Genomic DNA, 23,479 nt, shown 5'->3' with positions numbered 1-23,479 from the left:
TTAATGCACTTTTGGGGCCAGTGAATGTAAACTGCAGAGTGCTAGCAACAGCGAGAATGTAAAGGGAAGATTTGATGTCAAGGTATATTTAAATGGCGTGGATAATGTTAGAAAGGAGGGGTGTAGTACAGTGAACGGAGAGGAGTGATCGTACCGAGTAAATATGATCAAGTAAATGTCTATGTCAATCGAGGTCATACTATTGTGATCTCTATTGAAGGCTACGTAATCGTATCCCTAAATGTTAACTGACATTTATAAGTAAATCAATGATGTAGATGCGTTAATGCAACGTTTGTAGAAATGAAGTTACTGATACACATTATATCAGTTTGATGTTATATGGTTTATTGCGTTATTTCTCTAACCATTTAAGACATAAAATCGATATATAAATCAGCATAATTTACAAGACATTAATATAAATATGAATATATACTGAACAATTAATGTTTCTTTAGTTATTTTGGCTGTTGGTTTATTGCTTTTCTGGATGCTTCCAGTCTCTTGGCTTTTCTAGCATTTTCAACGAAGTTCTGTGACAAAATGAAAGACGTGAAAGTGTGAATACACGATGGGAGTAGTTTAGTTTCAATCAGGTGCTGGCATTTAATTCCATTTAAGTAAAAAAAGGTACATGGCACTTAAAACAAAACAAATAACAAATCCAAATTCCCAATAAGAAAGCATATATAATACTTCCACTTCAGTGCTTTTATGCAAATTACATCAATTAGTACAGTTAAAACAAGTTTTAAGGCTTAACTGATATATGACATTCCAGACTCCTCAATCGAGCAATACATGTTCGTTTAAATTCATATGAACAACTTATCGTACCTTAGATGACCCTTATTGTATTTTGCAAATTTGGAGTCATTTTAAAGATTTATTTGAGGTCATAAATATCTCGTGTTGCATCTGAGCAACTGACATGAACCTCTGTCTGTTCGACCATGGAGGTCTGTTTTTATCTCCATGGTTAGACTAAGTAGCCCAGTCACTTTAACTGATGAGCCTCAGATGTTTAAAGGATCATTTCTGAAGAGACTAGGAGTGGTGTAAATCTTCAACGTGTACTGATGGTAGCGTTATTTTAACGGTCTTTAAGACATCAAATTCAATGTGTGCCCAAAGACGTCCGTTATCTACACATATCACACTCATTGAGACGGCGTTTTTTTTTTATTTGAAAATTGTTAATGTTGAATTTCTGTGCTCGGAAACATAATGTATCTACCAGTAGCTTGGACAACTCAACTGACGTCTTTGTGACCATTCATTTTTTCGTGATACCGATAACGGCGGTAGCTAATCCACTTAATGTGTTTAATAGTGTGCAGAATAAAACATAATGTTGTTTTCAAGTTTTCTTTACCATAAGGTTCCTGCTCATAAAGTAAGGTTTAGCCACTCCATCGTTCTTCTCGCAATCCTCACAGAAGCAAATGAAGAGAGTATCTATCACCATCTGTAAGAAGGTAACATCAGTATAGACCAACAAATCACATTTAACCCGCACAAGATGGTAAATCACTAAAACAGCAACGAATGTCATGGCTAAATGAAAACAAACGCGATTTAGGAAACATAATTAATTGCTAAAGATTTACATTATACTATGGTGCTGTGAGATATACCTTCATTATTATTCAGAAGCAAAATAAATTTAGACATCAGTGACCCTTTGTATATGTCATTTGAGAACAGTGTGAAGCAACATCTATCGTCATTTGAAGGCACGTTAACAAGACACGCCCGTTGATGTCGTTAGATATTTTAAATTATTTCAAATGCGCATTAAGTAAGAGGTATATGTTTGGTATTACCAGGATCGTTACTAAGTTTTTGCTTCACAACTGGATTCGTTTGTAAACGTTTCTTAAATTATAAGGACTCTTACCTCGTAAACGGACAGGCATGTATGACTAACGACGAAAGCGAAAACAGCTGCAAGTGCCACTAGTACGGGATAGAAATTTACCTCAGGGTTATTCTGCAAATATGAAGAATTTACATTCAGCTGTAGTAATTGAGTAAATGTCTATAGGGCGTATTTACCAACTACCATCAAGTTAATCATTTGATCGTCTATTATTATACTTGGTTACAAACATAATGTTGAGTAAACTGACAATATGTACGAAGTTGTCGATTACAAACATACGGATATATAAGAATGAATTTAACCTATAATACTAATAGATTTAAGGACAGAGAAAGAACTGAAATTCTTAATTTAATTTAATAGGTTGGTAGGCTTAGTTGTTAGGTCTGGTAAAGTACGTATTATCGAGGATTAATTCTCAATAACAAAATAGCAAGGAATAGTGATAAATATGATCACAACTTGAAGTTAGAAACGGAACAACCATCATAAACATTTAGTTTACATTCATGATAAAAATGACCTCATGCTGCCGATATAGATCTTACAGACAAATAATCTTACAGAGGTTCTGAGTGAGTTATAGACTAAGCGTGTAAGTATAGGACAAAATCTCGACAAATTTATATAGGTTTGTTAATCTAACGCTACGACTTGACGAAATTGTCCAATTGTCACCTCGACAAATATCGTATTTTTGACGTGTTGTCAAATTACGTGCAACGCAGCAACTAGACAGTCCGACTAGTTTTAACAAGCTGTAATAATATCATAACTCAAGTAACGACTAACGCAGTAACTCGACAATATGATAATTTAGTCAAGATGCAAATTAAGGGGAACTTGGCTACTCGGCTAATGGCGTGTAATTGTGTTAATCTAGCACAGTAGTCTACAACTCGTCTGTCCAATCACAACCATCGCATAATCGTTAAGAACAAAAATGTTAATCATGCCAGATTGGAGATCAGCGGGTCTTGCACCTTCAAACCCTACATTTAAAGTTTGATTCTGATTTTGAACTAAAGGATTATTAAACAAAATATTACCTGAAAGAATTCTAGTGCAATCACCACGACTGATGCTGTCACAGCTAACTTGCCCAAGAATAGCAGAAAATCCCCGACGGAATTGATAGCAGCAACACGTAAGGCATTGGAGACAATCACTGTAAAGGCACGCTGGGCAGACTTACAGAAGCTGTGTCCGTAGATTGCTGTGTGAGGATCACACAAATGCATGAGTTATACATCTAAGATTGGTAGCAAACTGTGTGTCATACTATAGGAGATTCGTTATAGTCTCAATTATCTGTTTAAAGGTGGGGGGGGGGGGGTTAAATGATGTGCTTGTCTAGGCGACCTTTAAATAAGTATGTAAGTTCACCCCAGTATCTCCATCCTCCCATTCTATGTAATGTTTATTTTGTCGCCACACATATCGATTGCGCCTGAACACTGATATCTTCACTACGTTATCTCTATACTTTCGCAGTTGGTATTAATTCAAGGCTTTATCTATAGCGATGGGGCTAACAATATCGATAGTGTTACTGATATCAATAATGAGGTGATGGTGACAGTAATAGTATGGGCATGGTGATACGATAACAATATCGATAGTGACAGTGATAGGCCTACCGATGATGCTAATGATAATGACGGGATGGTGACAGAATTAGTGATAGCATGGTGATGTGATATCAATAGAGATATTGATACCAATAATGAGGTGATGATGACAGTAATAGTATGGGCATGGTGATATGATAACAATATCGATAGTGACAGTGATAGGCCTACCGATGATGCTAATGATAATGACAAGATGGTGACATAATTAGTGATAGCATGGTGGTGTGATATCAGTAGTGATACTGATACCAATAATGAGGTGATGGTGACCAGGGGCGTAGCGAGCGGGGGGGGGTGTGGGGGGGTGTCACACCCCCCCAATAATTTGGTCGCTGTCGGCAAATTTTTGGTCTGTCGGCAAAAGGAGAAAAGGTGAAGAGAGCGGAAGGGGAAGAAAGAAGGAAAGCTGAATAGAGAAAAGGAGAACGAGAGCTTCTTCCGTGCCAAATTTGACTTAAAATATGCACCAGATTGCATCTAAGGACGTTTCAAAACTAAAAATTTTCCAAAGGGGAGGGGTAGACCACGTACCCTTAGACCCCTCCCCCATTTCAGTCACCACTTCCAGATCCGTCGGCAAATCAAATTTGACTTAAAATATGCACCAGATTGCATCTAAGGACGTTTCAAAACTAAAAATTTTCCAAAAGGGGAGGGGGACACCCCCTCCCCTTAGACCCCTCCCCTATATCAGTCACCACTTCCAGATCCGTCGGCAAATCAAATTTGACTTAAAATATGCACCAGATTGCATCTAAGGACGTTTCAAAACTAAAAAATTGCCAAAGGGGAGGGGGACACCCCTCTCCTTAGACCCCTCCCCCATTTCAGTCACCACTTCCAGATCCGTCGGCAAATCAAATTCTCCACACCCCCCCAACAAAAACCCCTTCGCTACGCCCCTGATGGTGACAGTAATAGTATGGGCATTTTGATATGATAACAATATCGATAGTGACAGTGATAGGCCTACCGATGATGCTAATGATAATGACGGGATGGTGACATAATTAGTGATAGCATGGTGATGTGATATCAATAGAGATACCAATAACGATAGCCATAATATTACCATGGTTATGTGATAAAAAATATTGATAGTGACAGTAATAATCATAATCACGGGGATAGTGGTGACAATACTAGTGATAGCATGGTGACAGTAATAGTCATCAGGAAGAAACTCACCGATTTCAATGTAGGCATTTCTGTTAATAAATCGCAGTATTTTTTCGAACAGCCACATGCAACACTGTAAACAACGTAACGTGTATTGAGCAATCTTGTTTTGACTTCCTTGTAATCTGCAAAAATGGAAATTTAACTTTTTTTCATAGTGTGATTGTTTTTATTCTGCTTTTAAATAATTTCTTTTGTCGTCGTGGGGCATTGTGAAAAAGCTACACTTAGCAGAGAAGGCACTCACTCTATTTGAGTACAACTCATATACATTGAACTTCTATGGTAAAACTCTGTTTGGTGCAGCGATATATTGTAGATATGTTGCTGCCTGTAAGCGTACCCTGTGCTTACATCAATTTAGAGCCTTTGAAGATGTGCTTACCGTGTTTGTATGAAGCCTAATATCAGACGCACCACCATTACCAGTGAAATCACAAGAGAACCATAAGCGATGGATCCGAGATTGTACCTGCCAACAAATATAAATCATACCATCACGTCCTCTGTATTCCAGTCTTTATTATGAAAGTGGAAGAAACTACCACCAAAGCATGAACAGTGATGATACGATTGTTTACGTTATCACATCACATCATATTATGTTTCTTGTTTGTTTTTATTTGGCAATGCTACAAGAAAAAAACGGAAATGAACTTACCTTATGACACGTACAGTTGAGTTCCATATTGGAGAATCTATGGATTTTTTATCTCTTGCAAAGTACCACTCTGCAACGGCACCGGCAGTCACACATTGTCCTAACGCCACAATGAACTCAGTCCCCCAGATGACTCCAAACACGAAGTAATACTTCATGTACTGGGTGTCGTTAAGACAGAAACATTACTGTAAGTACTCATTATTCCAGTATGAATATAAAAGATGGTAAGAAAATGTGACAATAACCAGCTTTAAGATATATATATATATATATATATATATATATATATATATATATATATATATAATTGAAATCGTAATGAGATGACAAATCCAGAGCAGTGAAAACCTTTCCAGCCTCCACCGGGATTCGAACCGGGCCTCCCGCTTTATATGCGGACACCCTAACCACTATGTCCACAGTTTCGAAACCGGTAAGGAAGGTCGTAATTCCACTGTATATTCCAATATATATATAATCAGAAAAGTGACATTTTGATGGTGTTTTGATGTTTATTAATATTAAAAATAGCTTACATGGGTTAAATCATCTTCAACATATTGTACCGTTCCATCCTCTGTGCGTATCGGTTTCCCTGAAGTAATGAGGTACGAGAATATCAGGCCACAACCTCCAACAATAACAACGGTGCATACAAATGTCTGTTCAGAGAGAGAGAGAGAGAGGTGGGTGGAGCGAGATGTAGAGGGGGATAACAAGATTCATGAGAACAGGACAGGTGCCAAGCCATAAAGTTTGGTTTTAACCCTTTGCATGATATCTGGATTATTGGTAACAATGTCAAAAAGCGTCCGAAATGTGTAAAAATGTTATTTAGCCTCTAAAGTAACTAGTTCAACTGTATTCACATACACCAATGAGCTTCTTACAATTTGTATAACTTATCAAATTTGCTTTCAAAGTTACCTCTTCACAGCCTGTACGAGATCAGTTGATATCCTATAGCACACAGTCTTGCTGTCTGCCTGGGCGACACTGAGTGACGATAGCAGGCGTACCCCTTGCATAACAATCGTATATACCCCATACTGATATAGCTCCCTGTCTGACAATATTTACCAGGAAAATATTATGTCCCACCAGAAAATATGTAGACCTAGGCTACCATGTTCATCATGTCACCGTAAATTTGTCCGGCAAGAACATTGCATAGCCATTCGTCCGGTCCGACTTACTGTGTCATGGTGTACACATTCAATTAACCAATAATGTAATCAATTAGTAAATGCAGCACTCTCGCCCCCCCCCCACCACCCATCCCCTTAAAATATAACCATACCTTTGTCGTTGTTTCTCCCTTTGGGCAAACGAATGAGCTTCACCGCGTGTGAGAACCAATAGACTGACAATTATAGCTGTCACACATAGCATTTAGCCTTGCGAAAGTGAATAGGGGGGGAAGGCTTCTGAAACAAGCTATAGTTCAGCAATAAATGTTAACGGAGACAAAAATGCAAACCATCATAATTGTACTTGGTCATCTGACGGTATATGTAATTTAGTTCAACGTGAAAACAAAACAGCTTGAGCAAAATAGGCATCCGTTTAAGAGGTATCAAGGCTAAGATGGTTTCTAATTTATATATGAAAGACAGAAAGATCTAAAATTTTAAAATTTAAGTCACAGAGCCAAAAACGCTGACTTTAATGCTGTCATTTCTTCACAACCTAAGTGCCAAGTTAAAAACCAACGAATGCCTTAAAACGAGATACTAACGTTGTACGATAGCTTGTAAACAGTTATAGGTTTATTCTGAAATAATGAATATAAAATAAATTGAAAAGTAAAGTTTATCTTGGTCGCACTATAACCGTCACGGTGACAAATTGGACAAAATGGTGGTCACCTCTTCATCTATGCTCAGATTTCAAGTTTTGTTATTTAAGTTCTAAGCTATAACAACCGACACGAAATAAAACATTTTATTCCGGTAGCTTTGTTGTTTTAATGATGTGCCTAGATTAAAGCCGATCAAATTATGTTACTGAACCTTTACATGGTTTTGCATAACATGTTCTATTTGCAATCCCTTTAGTGCCCTATATTGCTGATTCCATTCATGGAAATTTCAAAATGGCTTATACACACCATATACCTAACGATGCACTTTATTCCCAGGCTATCATGCATATATACATAATGGGGCACTTTATTCACAGGCTATCATGCATACATACCTAATGAGGCACTTTATTCACAGGCTATCATGCATATATACCTAATAAGGCACTTTATTCCCAGGCTATCATGCATACATCCCTAATGAGGCACTTTATTCCCAGGCTATCATGCATATATACATAATGAGGCACTTTAATCCCAGGCTATCATTCATATATACCTAATGAGTCACTTTACTCCCAGGCTATCATGCATATATACCTAATAAGGCACTTTACTCCCAGGCTATCATGCATACATCCCTAATGAGGCACTTTATTCCCAGGCTATCATGCATATATACCTAATAAGGCACTTTATTCCCAGGCTATCATGCATATATACATAATGAGGCACTTTATTCCCAGGCTATCATGCATACATCCCTAATGAGGCACTTTATTCCCAGGCTATCATGCATATATACCTAATAAGGCACTTTATTCCCAGGCTATCATGCATACATCCCTAATGAGGCACTTTATTCCCAGGCTATCATGCATATATACCTAATAAGGCACTTTATTCCCAGGCTATCATGCATATATACATAATAAGGCACTTTATTCCCAGGCTATCATGCATACATCCCTAATGAGGCACTTTATTCCCAGGCTATCATGCATATATACATAATGAGGCACTTTAATCCCAGGCTATATATACCTAATGAGGCACTTTAATCCCAGGCTATCATGCAAATGATAACAACTGAAGAAAGGGTCTTAATGTTAGCAACAAACCCCAAAAGTTTAGTATAATTATGGAATTAACCTTATCATAACATTTATAATGGTCAGACATTTTTAGCAATGTTGGACATTGGACAAACGGCTGGACACTTTTTACAGGGGACAAACAATACTGCAACACCCTTCTACTACCCGTGATGTACTATACCATGCAAACCGCTCGTAGAGAGGCCACATAGTGAAGTCTCCTCCTACAGTACCGCAGGTAGCAATGTATCTATAGCTGACCATGCAGACGGATATCATGACGTCATGGAGTTATAACATCGTAACGTATATCTCTTGTTCTTAGTTTCTTCATTCTGTAGTAATAAATATGTTGACATAAAACAGCTTACCCATATTGGTTGTAGCAGCAACAGTGGTATTGAAGCAATTACCTTCCCGGCCTCCTTGAACAGGGCTACAACAAGAGCGATCCTCTTACGCATTACAAGTAATATCAGTAGAATCAGTACCTGTGTGTAAACAGTGGGAAAGTTACTAGTGACATGAGAAAATATGCAAATGTTTGTGCGCAATGAAAGATGACTTGGAGTTTTGGTTGCATTAAACCTTGGATTCAATGCTTTTTTTTCTTACTCCTTTCAACACATCTACCTATTAATATTGAGTTAAATACTCGTCGGCACAAAGACGGTATCATAATATTCGAACAACAGTCGGAGAAAATCAGTTTTTGTACTTTGCCAAAGCATAAACAGAGTAAATTTCACTTATAACCAATCATCAAAAGAACGTCTCTTAAAAACATTGTGTTTTCTGTTGTCTACTCACCGTCACTGCGCTAGCAGCGCCGGCGTATATCAAATGAGTACGAATGTTTTTATTTTCGACATCTGTGCGCTCTGTGAAGGCAAAAGACAATCAACGACGAAAATAATGAAGTTATAATAATCAGATAAAACCGTTTATATCCTTCTCCCCATCTGCTGTTAACATGACATCAAATATCTTGGTTATATTGCCCTGACAAAAAGAAGCATAGCTTGGCATGAAAATGTTACTACTGGACTCAGCACATCATGACAGGACTCATACCGAATCAGTTGGACATAATTATAAAGACTCTAAAGGACTCATGAGGTCATATGATGGGCCTCCCAATTACGTAACTGCTACACCTGCTAATGTTGATCGATTGCGTAACGTTACAAGTAATTAATCTACAATATATGATCTCATTCCTCATATTTATATATATATATATATATATATATATATATATATATATATATATATATATATATATATATATTGTCATGATTGTCATGATCAAACTTAATGTTCATGAGAAGTGAGTCTTCATATGTGGGACAATTTTAAAAAGCTGTCCGTGTATGGGTGTATGTCGAAAACCCCTAACGGACTGTTTTCTTTACCCTCGATAGGATCGTGTCCAATTATATAAACGTGTGTCTCCCGAACTTCTGAACGAAAGTTATTAAAAATGAAGATAACATTTATTTGACGTCCAGGTGTATCAAATATAATCCCAATATGTGGTTACCAGTATAACTGAGGTCAACAGTCACTGTATCATATGATAAATGACCAATATTATTGCAATTTGTGCCCACAAGACCAATGTTCTTTCAATTTGGTAGGAAGGTGCCCCGTGATAGGGGTTGTCTGCCTTGAAGATATTCAGAATGAACGGCCAGATATCAAAGGACGTTAAGAAGCGGAAAGTGAATGTTTACTATGAACAGAGGGACACATGTGTAACCTTCACGAGTTAAATTCTATCGAGTAACATACTTACTATGGCGGATGAGGTCATGACCCTTGGGGCAATGCTATTTTGGTCAGTGTGGATATCATAAAATAAATTTAAACATTGTATTACTTAGCTCATAAACAATTCTTTATTAAGGATGTTTGAGATGATATAAAACTCTTTGATTGTCCTCTCATTTTACGAATGACATATTTTTGTTTGCAAGAAAAGGATATCTTTAGGTAAAGGAAATGAATATCAGAATAACAAAGTAATGATGCAAGCTCTAATAGAAAGAAACTACGCTGTTTTGACGTATGAATACTAGAGAAAGTGTTCTTAATGATGATCCCGTCTATATCTTTAGTGTGCCCACAAAATAAGATATTAGGCATATCATAATTAGCAGAAAGACAACTATTGATCTGCTGGAGGGAGTGGCAGGCACAAAGGAAGTGGCCTACTTTGCATTTTACCTGTCTCAGGAATTCCTTCCAACAGTTGGCTTGCATCATACCAGCGATACCACATGTAACAAGTTCCGCCCACACTGCCTGCGACAAATAGGAGCACCATCAGCCATATAACAACACCAGCAAAGAATCTTAGTATCATCATTATAGCAAGAGAAAACCCTGAAGACAAAATACAGAGAAATGCATAAAAGATTAGACCATGAGAACCAACCATTCTATCTATTTACACCAATATTCGCGTTTTGATTATTTGAAATAAACTTTTTGTAAAGGTTGTATATATGCATACAATAAATATCTCCTTTAAAAAGATCCGATAAACCTTCCAACAACTGTAATTGTAGAGACAAAAGCATCTGCCCCATCCCTGGTATGTGCCTTACCAGTGGCGTCGTATACCAGGCAATTGTAACCTCCCAAAACTCCGTAGAAACGTACGTTGCCCTAACGGAAACCCCTTTCAAAACCGCTGGCGGAACCACAAAACTTCATTCAGCGACAAAACACAAAACTCTACCGCCCTTAGTAAATGTATTTGGTCTCTAAAGGACCAAACTATACCCATTAACATAACATGGAAATATTTAAAACCAGACCGCAAAACTGCAGAGTGGTTTCGATGATGTTACATGAACAATCTTATATGAATGTCACCAGTGGCGTAGGAAGGTACTTTTGAGTGGGGGGGGGGGCTGAAGACTGATGGCCGGCCTGGGAGAGGGGTCTAAGGGGAGGGGGTGTCCCCCTCCCCTTTGGAATTTTTTTGCATTTCCAGGTGGCCTCAGATGCAATTTGGTGCAATATAGCACACTTCAACACCCACTCCATTTTGTAAAGAATTTTGCATTTTCACCTGGCCTTAGATGCAATTTGGTGCTTCAAATGAGATTTTTTTCTCATTTGGAAATGAAAAAGGGGTTTTCTGACTTGCGGAGCGGGGGGGCGGAACGATACTTCCGCCCCCCCATATTTTTCACTGAGGGGGCTAGCGCCCCGTCAGCCCCCCCGGTTCCTACGCCCTTGAATGTCACACACTAGGCTGTTGGCTATAGCCTTGATGAACAACATATTTCAAAGAAGTTCAGTAAAAAGCATTGAGATATGTGAACAATATTCACATTGGCAGCTGACGACCGAGATGGAAACTTTTATTGTATTCAGCATACAGATTGATCTCTACCAAAGACATTCTTCTCACGCCTCGTTAAATATTTTAAAAAGTAATCGCTATTTGGGACTGTGACTAAAACCATACTTGCGAAAAATGCAAAATTCTCTTGGCAGTATGATCGCTGTTCAAGTCTCCATTGTACAGATCTACAACATCAATACTTTCTGGGAACAAGGTTAGGCGCTTGGGCAGATACATGGTGCTACGTAATTGCACATTGGAAAAGTTTGATTTTGTGCAGTATGAAATTTAAGCTTTTTCCACCAAAAGTAAGTGTTGAACAAAGCAAAACATGTCGCATAATCAAAAATATGCAAACAATTATTAAATAAATAGCAGCTAGACCTATTGTAGTGTCTCAAACCAGTAAAAATAAATCATCTGCAGAAATACCTACGAAGATACATTAGGGCTCCTCTAAAGTACTAGCGTCTACTATACAGTAACTAGGTGTGCGCGAGCCCTAGGCCTATACAGTACCTCACTGCTACTTTGAACCGCTACTCAGTCGATTAGCACGACTTCGTACATTTTCCCAATTATTTACCTTGTCTTCTAGCTGCAGATTGGTGAACGGAAAATATCGCTATTAATCCATTACACTGCCTAAATCAAAGCGATCTTTTAAGCAATGAAAATCTAAGGTTGAAAGAGCATCTATCTTCCACTTGCAACTGGTGTTGAGTAACAATCGTTGTAAAAAATCCTAGCAACATTAACAACAAACTTGTCTCAAAACTCCTTAAAGTGTTGTATATTTGCGAATTATGACTGATGGCATGTAGGAAATGCCTTAAGATATAACTTAGGAGATGTTTGGCCACTTTAAGTGTATTGGTATTCTGACACGAACCATTTTTAACAATGTTTATTGTTAGTAGTCTACCTGCATATACTGTACTGTGGGGTTGCCTGCGCAAAAAAACAAACAAGCCGTCGTGATGTTTTAATAATTTCTTGAATTATTTCAGAAATTAACATATGAACACAACATATTTATAAATGCCTTTAAAACACATTACGTACTTCGTAAGCACAAACCTTTACCTCTAATAAATTGCTATTTTATATTTTAAATGATGCTTTCGCTGTATGTTTGTAAATGCTCCATAAACCTTTACCTCTAATAAATTGTTATTTTATATTTTAAATGATGCTTTCGCTGTATGTTTGTAAATGCTCCATGAAGTTTGTGAACATCTCCGCACATGCAAACTTACCGAACATTATGCATTTTACAAAGTTAATTCGCGTTGAGATCGGTCATTGATGTAACAGGGCGGCAGTTAATTTTCTTAAACGGCGCCTAGCAATTACACCAACGTAACTACATCGAATCCTGAAGCTTTTATTTGGCACTGAATCTTATCAATTGCGAAATGCGATGGAACACTTCCAATATCACCCTGTATGTAGAAAGAGTATGCCTACATCTTTTTGCACACAGTGTATGTAGCGAAAGTATGCAGCGAAGCGACACACTGAAACCTACGGAATTTTGCGCGTGAGTTTTGAATCGATTCTACGGATGACCATAAGCTTTTTCCAATTGCCAACAGCCTCCTATTCTTATGAGGCGTAACGCACATGTTATCTAATAGGCTGGTGGGTGGCAGATACGGTAGATTATACAACAGGTTTCCACAATTTCGCCTCTGGTGACTCCAAATGACCTTTGACCTCCACAGCAAACAATAGGCTTCTTGTACTGAACGTGTCACAACTGCATACCAAATATGAGATTGGTCCAAGCTTTCGTTCTTGGGATATTGTGTTCACAGGGTTTTCACTTTTTGACCCCTAGTGACCCCAAAGGAGCCTTGACCTCCACAACAAAACAATAGGTTTCCTTTACTAAATGTGGTACAACTTCACAGGAATACGAGATTGATACAAGCTTCTCTTCAAGAGATATCGTGTTCACCAAAAGTTGTCATAATTTGAAAGAATTAATTAAATGAAGGTCTACTGACGTATTGAAATTTCTTGAAAATGAAGTTGCAAACATTGGCCATGTTCATGCACTTAAGTACCCAAAGTTATTCTCCTTCCCGTCGAACCTCCCCCAGGCAGGCAGACCAAACCTTCAACAAATCTACCCCCCCCCCCCCACCCATTCCACAAAACTTGTACGGGCATGGGGTAGCTATAAAGGTCACACAAGAATAACCAAGGAATACTTACCAAGAGAGATTAAACATAGATAAACAATTTCCCGCCAGGTAGTTTCAATATCTAAAAGGAAAGTCTATGAGAAAACAACATGATATGTGTTAATGTTCAAAGCTGAACTCAAAATCGACAATGCAAAGTGCACACATCCACTGTTAGGATGTTCACGTGATTGTACATCCAATGATGTTGATTAATCGAGATTCATGCGATTTACGTCCACCCTTGGGTCACTAATTTAGCCTTCATATTAGTACATAGTATGAGAATTTCGGAAAAGTGTCATTCTTTGTCGCAACTTGTCACTGTTCTGAACCATTAATGTCATATTTGGACATCAAATGCATACATTCAAACAAACTTCGTTGATTCGCTTTAATTTATTTTCAATTATATGTGTCCCTAACTCAAAGTAGTGCGCGATGGTCTCATTTTAAGCCGTTTAAGTTTACGCCTAATTTCATGGTACTCATAATATACAGTGCATGTCAGATTACTGTTTCCGTCAAGATTGCACTTATCGTTGCCGGGTGTAAAGTTGTGAAAGCAATATGACCCTTAATTCTGTGTTTTATTGTTCGACCAAACGGAGATATGGATTTTTATAATGATCACGTTACTAATGACGTCTGCCTGAAAAGTGTTTGCAGGTATGTCATGAACAAAAGTTATTACGTTTTGCGCTATTACATTTCTTGTAAATTGTTTATTAGATTGCGTAACTTACATAACTCGTTAAAGGATTTTTCCTTTTTGCGTCGAAAGTTATTACATATTTGGTTAAGATTACATTTTGCGCCAATTATTACATTTTGAGGAATAACATGCTTTTTTGTACTGTCAACTACGCTAACGCAGAATGTGACACATTCGACGCATGACAGTGGAATATGAAGTTTACCTGTATCCATTCTGCTTGTATGAATGAAGTTGCAACATCTAGCAGTGCCTTAGGTACACATCGGTTTAGAACCTGGAAACTTGAAGAATGTTAAAGACAGTAAATTCCATGTTATGATTATAATGAGAAGTAAGAACGGCTCATAGTACTAGCTGACATCCAACACATGCGAGACATCATATCAAATTAAGATTCAATATGTCTCCAAAAAATCTGGGAAGGGAGACACAAAATATACATGTTTGAACTTTCGTTGAGCTTTTGAGAGATGCCTGTCGGTACAAGGCACCAACATCGAGCTTAACTGTGCACCCAACCCATTGAGAGATGCCTGTCGGTTCAAGGCACCAACATCGAGCTTAACTGTGCACCCAACCCATGAGAGATGCCTGTCGGTACAAGGCACCAACATCGAGCTTAACTGTGCACCCAACCCATTGAGAGATGCCTGTCGGTACATGGTACCAACATTGAGCCTAAATGTGCACACCACCCATGCCAATGTGGCGGAAAAAACACTGGGTATACTCTTGAAACCTGGAAAAAAAGGATAAAGCTAGCACTTAATGCTTCCAAATTATGTGCACATACGTTCTTATCAAATCAGAACGCGGCATTTTGAGATCCATTTTAGAGCTAGGAAGCACAGGTTTCTGGTTTGTCAGACTGCCGACGATGTCTCCGTTATTGGAGAAGATTCTTTCATGGGCTTATCCTCGGAAACCTACCTCACAGGTACTGGTGGCTTCGGACATGAATCGCTTGCCAAGGTTAGAACATTGTAATCTTCCACAGGTACATCGTAGGTACATATTTCATGATCAGCATATTGCTCAGGTGTGACCAGCGTTATATTAGGACAACTTGCTATGCAAATCATCTTGGACGGTTTCGAATCGACGGTAGGGGCAACAGGACTGAATGAGAAAACGAACCTATTGTGGAATAAAAATGGGAAAATTAACTTGAAACTAAATATTTTCAACTCTCTGGATGTAACGTTAATCATGAATTAAAAGTAACGTTATGTACTCACGGCTTGGACGTCATGTCTTGTCCAGAGAGCGTCACATTCTCAACGTAGTCGTTGTTCGTTCCGCAAATATTCCCGAAACTATCGTAGCCCAGAAGCAACCGCTCGGGATGTCCATTAGTCAAAGCTATGTACGATATATAAGCCTGAATAACACAATGATAATAGGATCTGATATGAATGAACTGGTGAACGATATATATATAGACCTATTCAGTCTTAGACAAGATATGATAATGTAATAAACGTAATAGACAATACACGATAGCATAGGTCAAAGTACTTATTATTCAGGATATATACGACAAGGCATGGTATTGAAGGTAAATGTAATATGTATTTAGGCTAATGTCATGTGTGCATATCAATGTAATATTATAACAAGCAACTTATCGTTACGACACAAGGAAACCTCCTGGTTGTGAGAAATTTAGGGTTGCGAACTGGGTTAGCTTAATGATTGCTTGTTGTTTCCATGTGTATTTCATTATTATCCTTATTGTGTTTTAGTATAGGAGAGGCAGGGGTTGGAAACGACCCTAAAGGGAGATTCACCGATTAAAACAAATTAAATCTTACCATTCCTATCCAGAAAGCAAAGAATATTAAACAACACCCCACATCCTGGCAACTTCGCTTTGCTAGAGGTCCAGCAGATTCGCTCACAATGATTTCATCTTCGTTCTGCCAATTACGAATAGGATATTTTTGTTACAAATTTCAACAGATTTTGTAAATATAAAGAATTTTACGTGTTGGGAATGGGGCTGATTTTTTGAAACGGAGGTCTTGATCTTCAGTTTCAATGAGGGTGCGGGAAAAATACATCAAAAGAAAAAATGAGGTGTCCCTATAAGGATACCTCTTACGTGGTGACCCGGTGCGAGTTGATTGCATGTGTTTAAAGTTTAACCGGCAGTTTTACCAACATAACCAAGTATTAAATAAAACATTAATGACATTGATCAAGCTGAGACACACTCCCAATCATTTTCTAAAAATGATGGTTACTCGGCAAATATAATTAGGGACCTAATTCATTTCATTCCATATCGTCGTCGCTTATCATAGTAGTCATAATCTCATGTAAACAACATTTATCCACATGTTGGCCTTGTGAAGCTAATGGCATACATTGTTGTCATCTTTCATTATTACATTATTACGGTTAAAATGTTGTGTATATTTTGTCATGCTAATGTCGCAAGCAACGTATTACAATTCATACTCCAACACATGGTGCAAACCGATGTACAGTTTGTATTAAACTTGAAGTGGTTAGTTATGATATTGGTAAAAGGATATTCCGGTGGAAGATAATACAACACTTATCTTAAAAGATAACTGTACCACGCAGTTAGTTATAAACTTTAATTAAAATCATGTTACTTACTACAGATATAGTTGATTGAATGTAACGTAGCTTTACTTAGCCCTCCATTGATCCAGTAGGCTGAGTGGGTATGTGATGTCGTCATGACAAATATTCTTTTAAAGATTTAATTTCCTACTACATTTTACTTTCCGTTTATTGTTTATTTATCCGTAAATGTGATACATTTGTATTGATTCTGACCAGTCAATGTTCTCTGTATTTCGAAATTCATTAATAGGTTTGTAGAAACATTATTTTCCTCTGTGGAGAAATTCCTTAAACATTCCGGAAAAAGAACCTTTCGCAGTGCAGTTGCCATGATGATATCAGTGACTTTGCTGTTGCCGCACATTCACAAGATATCACCTAACTTGGACACTTCATAACCTCGTCATGCAACACATTAAGAGAGTGTGGGCTTGACCTTAGGATGCAAACATGTCCAGCCATTTTGTTCAGTAATCAACTTTAGCCACGGTCAATATCATTTTACGGCTATAAAGTTCCAGGCAACTTTTGACGGCAAAAACAATTCACCGGGTTCGTACAAAACTGCGCAATGAGATAATTATGTAGATTTATCCAGATGAGACCTACTATTCTCATTGCAGGGAAGGATTACCCTGACAACAAAGTGATTTTCGTCAAGAAACTACCGACGTGCCCCGAATTTAATATTAACGTCATGAATTGACGACTCCATTGAGAGATTGGACTCGTTGGAACCGAACGAGGTGATTTTGAGAGAGGCCTACTGTAGGTGTGGAAGGACACCGTAATTACTTTAAGTGGTGAAATTGTCCGAGGTCTATTTTCAGTTATTGTTCATTGCTTCTTTCATGAGCAGCTTTTATTACGTAATACCTGTAGCATACCTGCATTTGATGTAGATCATCCAACTTGGGATAAATGTTTTGTTCGTCCTCAATGCTGCGACTACTCTCCGCCATGTTAATGACTGCCTTTGCTTTACTGTTGATAATTGTTTTTTACAACAAGCGTATAACAGTCATTTATTCTTCCAAGTAACGGTCGAAGGTCTCAAATATTGTCTCAACCCTGCACTGCAAATCTCGCCGGTTTACGCTTTCCCGATGCATATGAGCAATTCTATTTACGGTCAACAACATTTGCAAATCTGTCACGGCTCTGTGACGTCATACACCTAGCGCTAGATGAACAACATAAATCAAGCGATGTGAAGACGCTCACAAATTAACAGCCATGGACATACTACTCGGAAGGCGCGTCTTTAAAATCGTACGATATCGCGTGCTGCGTGGGATGTATAGTAACTGGAGAATTGCTAGGTACTTTACCGTAGGCTGACGTAGTTTTATGTCTGCACATTTTCACGTTTAATGCAACGCTACACGGGTAACATTGACTTCATACAGTTTCCTTGACGCTTATTGGTTTATGGTGTTGTCATAGCGGCGACAGCCCGATATTCATAAGGTTCTATATTCATAAGGTTCATTGTTCATAAGGGTCATCATCCATAAGGTTCATTGTTCATAAGGTTCGCTATTCATGATGAGCAAAAAGTTTCATTGTTCATAAGGTTCGTTAATCATAATGGAAAAAAAAGTTCGAATAACGGACCCTTCGCTCCACTATGAATATCGGACCTTTCTTCCTGTTATGAATAATGAACCTTTTTTTCTATTATGGATTACGAACCCTTTGTTCTATTATGAATATCGAACACTTTGTCCCATTAGGCTATGAATAACGAACCTTTTTGTCCATTATGGATATCGAACCGTCTTGCCCATGATGAATATCGAACCTTTGTTTCCATTATGAATACCGGACCTTATGAATTATGATCCATTTTTATTATGAATAACGAACCTTTATTACCATTATGACTAGCAAACCTTTTTATCAAAAACCTTATGAACAATGATCCCTATGAATAGCGGATCTTATGAATATCGGGCAGACCCAGTCATAGCGACGGTCGCTCGTTGTGGGCGACCTGCAGAATGTTATTAGGCAATATATGACATCCTCAATAAACTTACCTGGTAGCTTAGAATAAAAGAATTGGCTTACTCATAGTTGTTACACTATGTTAAACATTTCTAAGTTCAAAGACCCCATCAAAAACAACAGCAACAATAAATAAATACATAAGCAAAATATATCATTAATAGAATCGGAAACAAGTCCTATAGTTCGAACGTTACCAATAGTTTGCGGCAACTCGTATGGTTTCATCATTAGAGTTTCACCGGCCAAAATGGTCCAACTAACTAGTATTTAGTCTTAAGTGTTAAGGATCTAGAGTTCAATGCCTGTAGCGCTGTAGACATGCTTTAAAGAGGGTCCGACACTCCATACCATGAAGGTATTGCAGCAAACTATAAGAAACTATTTTGACATGTAACGTAAATACATCGAAGCCTGAACTTTTTATTTGGCAGTGAATCTCGACAGTTGCGAAGTACGACGTCAAACTTCCAATAACACCGCTTTAGGTACAAATAGTACACCTTTTTGCACGAAATGTATTAGCGAAAGTAGGCAGATTAGCGACGTGCTGAAGTCTACTGAGCTTCGTTTGCCAGTTTATTTGATTCTACGTATGCCCATAAGCTTATTCCCAATTGCCAACAGCCTCCTATTCTTATGAGGCGTAATGCATGTGTTATTGAATAGGTTGGTCAGTGTGAGACACGTTAGATTATAAAACAAGGTTTCCAAAGTTTGGCCTTTGGTGACTCCAAATGACATTTGCCCCCACAAACAAACAAAAGGCTTCTTGCACTGAACGTTTCACAATTATATACCAAATATTAGATTGGTCCAAGCTTCCCTTCTTGAGATATCGTGTTTACGAGGTTTTCACGTTTTGACTCCTAGTGACCCCAAATAACCTTTGAACTCCACCAAAAACAATAGGCTTCTTCTACTCAATGTGATACACATGCTAACCAAATATGAGATTGTTCCAAGCTTCCCTTCTTAAGATATCGTGTTTAGCATCAAGGCGTCACACACACACTTACCCCTCGCATACTCCACACACTCTCTCGAGCGAACTCACACACACGTCCACACTTACCTCTCGCCTACTCTACACAGCCAAACCTCCACAGTTATGTTATGTTGAAATATGAAGGTCTGAAGTGATTATCAGTCTTCCGTCTTTAAGTTATTACATTTACCATTCGATACACCGATAACACTACAGAATATTACGGGAAATTTCATGTTATTCAAGGCTTAGAGTTATCAATATTTATGTCTCTGAAATTTGTTTACTTGTTTTTGTCTCTTCGTACCTTTATTATGTCAATGACACCTCACTCAAAAATGGCGGATTGTTTCCTGTTTAGCATATATAACGACCATTTGTACACTTAACGTGGTATAAAAGGCTGAGCTTTTATAGTACAAGTATATAGGTTTTAAATACATCCCAGTGAAGTTTTCATTCTCTTGTTTGGAAATGAGGCAAATTTTGCTGATAAACGCAAGGATAATTGGAATGCACTTGTTAGCAGGTTGTTTCTGAATTTGCTGAATGGATGCTTAAACAGAAGATATTATAAGCTGTCATTGGCAATTCAATCTTAACGTTAAGGGTTTGCTCTTCATATTGAATCAACGAATCACAACTGGTTCTATTATTTCCTCATGAATATTTGAACGATTGCCAAAGTGTATATGCCTCATTGCTAGAGGCAAGGTGTCGAATGAGGGGAAGTGCCGGGTCAAGGGCAGTGCAGCAATTTCTATTGTGTTTTGTTCTCTCGTAGAGATTTCAAAGCACAAAACTCTATATCAGAATAGGGAATTATGGACCTACCCTGGGACATACTTTTACAATGCCGCAAGCAATCGATACTCATTTCCAGTTTTGTATTGAATTTGACGGCACTGTCGTCCTTAATCTGGATCTAACCTCTATGATGCACCCTGATAAAACTTCATTAGGGATCCTTACCACCCTATATCTGACTTTTATTCTTAACATAATCCATGTTGTGTCGGTATAACAGTTCATATTCCGCTGTTTGGCTGTTCAAGCAAAACGATAAAGCTCCCTTCTTGCAATGATCTACTAGCCCTACTATTCTGTAACAGTTCCCCTGTACATTCTATACCTACCCTTATATTTGATGCCGACTGTTATAAGTGTGGCAGGTTTGTAAGTTACCGGTAAGTGATACAAGCTACGTTATATGAATTTTGAACTAAATGGATTGGGAGACCAGTATTGTGAACAGGATTTGGGTGTAACATAATCCTCACGTAGCTCTACCTACGTCAATCTACCCCTCTCTCTTCAACCCTTTACCTCATTACTTAACCCAACCCGTAGCCCTATAACCTTAAACACCCTATTCTATTACCTTAAACATACCCCTAACGCTAGCTCTTATCGTTTACCGTTATCAATTCATATTACCTGTCGAATGTGTCTTCTATAGGCCATACCCTTGATTGTTGGTGCTTTTCAGAATTAAGAGATCTATTCCATTTACATTTAGATCTAAGCGCAACCCAGACCCACCAACACGAAAAACCAAGTGTGCGTTCCATCTCTCCTGAATTACCGATCAACATATATGTAAGATTTTGACATTGAAATAGGATACTGTATATTAACACGTATGATGACTTTCTGTTTGTTCTCGTGATGTGAATTTCACATAAACACTGGCGGATCCGTATAAGATAAGATTGCCAACAACTTAAAACTGTGGCGCTTATTACTGAATACACTTTATCAGTAGATTAAATTACATTACAACTCTCATCCTGCAAGACTATTAAACATCCAATCTTCAAAATTCACTCAATGAAAGAACGAAAAGACTGATCTGTGTGTATTTCTACCGACGTGGATAAGTGTGATTGTGCTACTGAAGTATCATCATCCAATATGCGAAATAACGTGACGGCCAATATTGGTTAAAATTCTATGTTATGTGGTTACGTGTACACGTTTTATTCCACTTTTCAGTGCAAGAGCAAACTTGGTTAATAAGAGGTATTGTCAAGACACTCCTGCAGAAGAGAGGAACAAAAGACAACTGATACAGCTGCGAACGAGATATTAATTTGTTTTCTACCATCTTTATATCACCACAGCTTTTGTCTCTCTTTCAAAAAATTGTTATGTCATATGATGATCTTTTACAAAAGTAGATATTTGTAAAAGCGACAGCTGATTCTATCACACACGCTCTGTGTAACTGTGAACATATACCCAAGTAAAACTACGACCGATATGGAAGTGTTTTTAACTAATAAAAAAGAGCAATCATTTGTAAGGTCCAGTAAACTTTCTCAAATTCGAAGATGATCTAAACGAACCTTACAAGATTTTTAAACTTTACAAGCGATAAATTATTTTTGTTTTGATTATATATTGTCATATCGGACTTGGAAGCCATCCAGAAAGCATTTCCCCACAATGCCTTAATTTCACCAACACTTCGTTTATTGAATGCGGATTCTGTCGCGTTGTAGAAGGTTTTTTTTGGTACACTTGTTCACTTAGGGCAGGGGTGGGCAACCATTTGGAATTAATGGGCCAGATATAAGGAGTGAAAATTGCCTCGGCCGCACCTAACCAACGACCTGCTGTTAATTTCAAACATTTGATTTCGAGGACTTTCAAGCAATAGGTGTGTGTACTAAATCTGTATTCACAAAAACAGTATGTTGATAATAAATGGGGATAATAGGCATACATGGCAGTATCATTAGTGCCGATAAATTCTAAGCAATAGCTCGTTTTTTGTGATGATGTAAAATAGATTGATTTGTTTTCTTTTTCTTGAGACATCTCACGGGCCGCAAAAAGTCATTGGCCGCCCGCATGTGGCCTGAGGGCCGTAGGTTACCCACCCCTAACTTAGATGATTACGGACGCGTTCGCCATCCATAGCACCATCTTTAGAACTGATTATAAAACTTGCAGATTCTTAGTTAATGAAGCCTGTTTATACAGCCTGTTTATACAACCATAGTCTGCAACGGTGTAAGTCATATAGTTTAGCAGATGATTATCTCCAGTATAATCCCGCTCCATACTTCTTAACACACCTCAGGGATCTATCATTTATAGTCACAAAAGGTAAGGTTTCAAATAAAGTATCTGTATAGATTTGCGTCGCGGTTAGGAGTCTGTTAAACGGGTAAAATAAAAATTCAGATGACAAATATAATATATCGAAAAGGCTCAAGATATTAAATTTATATGCCCAGAACTGTCATGGTAACTACAACGATAAAGAATACATTGATTCAAAACGATTCCCTCTTCAATAGTTTGTAATATACAGCCAGACAGAAAACTCTCTGATTTG

The 23,479-nt window shown here is 37.9% G+C and overlaps 2 protein-coding genes across 2 annotated transcripts in view; both read right to left on the bottom strand.

Moving 5' to 3' along the window:
* LOC139973459 (rho-associated protein kinase 2-like) overlaps nucleotides 1–23,479 on the bottom strand; it is a 199,202-nt gene that overhangs the window by 32,674 nt on the left and 143,049 nt on the right. The gene's annotated exons all lie outside the window — the stretch shown is intronic.
* Nucleotides 16–18,255, bottom strand: LOC139973463 (choline transporter-like protein 1). Its single transcript, XM_071980160.1, has 17 exons — nucleotides 18,023–18,255; nucleotides 16,352–16,456; nucleotides 15,776–15,918; nucleotides 15,468–15,674; nucleotides 14,740–14,818; nucleotides 13,851–13,914; nucleotides 10,496–10,654; nucleotides 9,077–9,147; nucleotides 8,638–8,757; nucleotides 5,902–6,027; nucleotides 5,363–5,523; nucleotides 5,087–5,173; nucleotides 4,711–4,826; nucleotides 2,938–3,104; nucleotides 1,904–1,996; nucleotides 1,379–1,471; nucleotides 16–536 (listed from the first exon to the last, which is right to left on the bottom strand). The coding sequence occupies exons 1-17, from the start codon at nucleotides 18,095–18,097 to the stop codon at nucleotides 462–464; spliced, it is 1,941 nt and encodes a 646-aa protein (XP_071836261.1). The 5' UTR covers nucleotides 18,098–18,255; the 3' UTR covers nucleotides 16–461.

This window comes from Apostichopus japonicus, chromosome 9 (assembly GCF_037975245.1).
Source record: "Apostichopus japonicus isolate 1M-3 chromosome 9, ASM3797524v1, whole genome shotgun sequence".
Lineage (NCBI taxonomy): Eukaryota > Metazoa > Echinodermata > Holothuroidea > Aspidochirotida > Stichopodidae > Apostichopus > Apostichopus japonicus.
The sequence above is the reverse complement of the archived record's forward strand: the minus strand, read 5'-3'. Positions and strand labels throughout refer to the sequence as shown.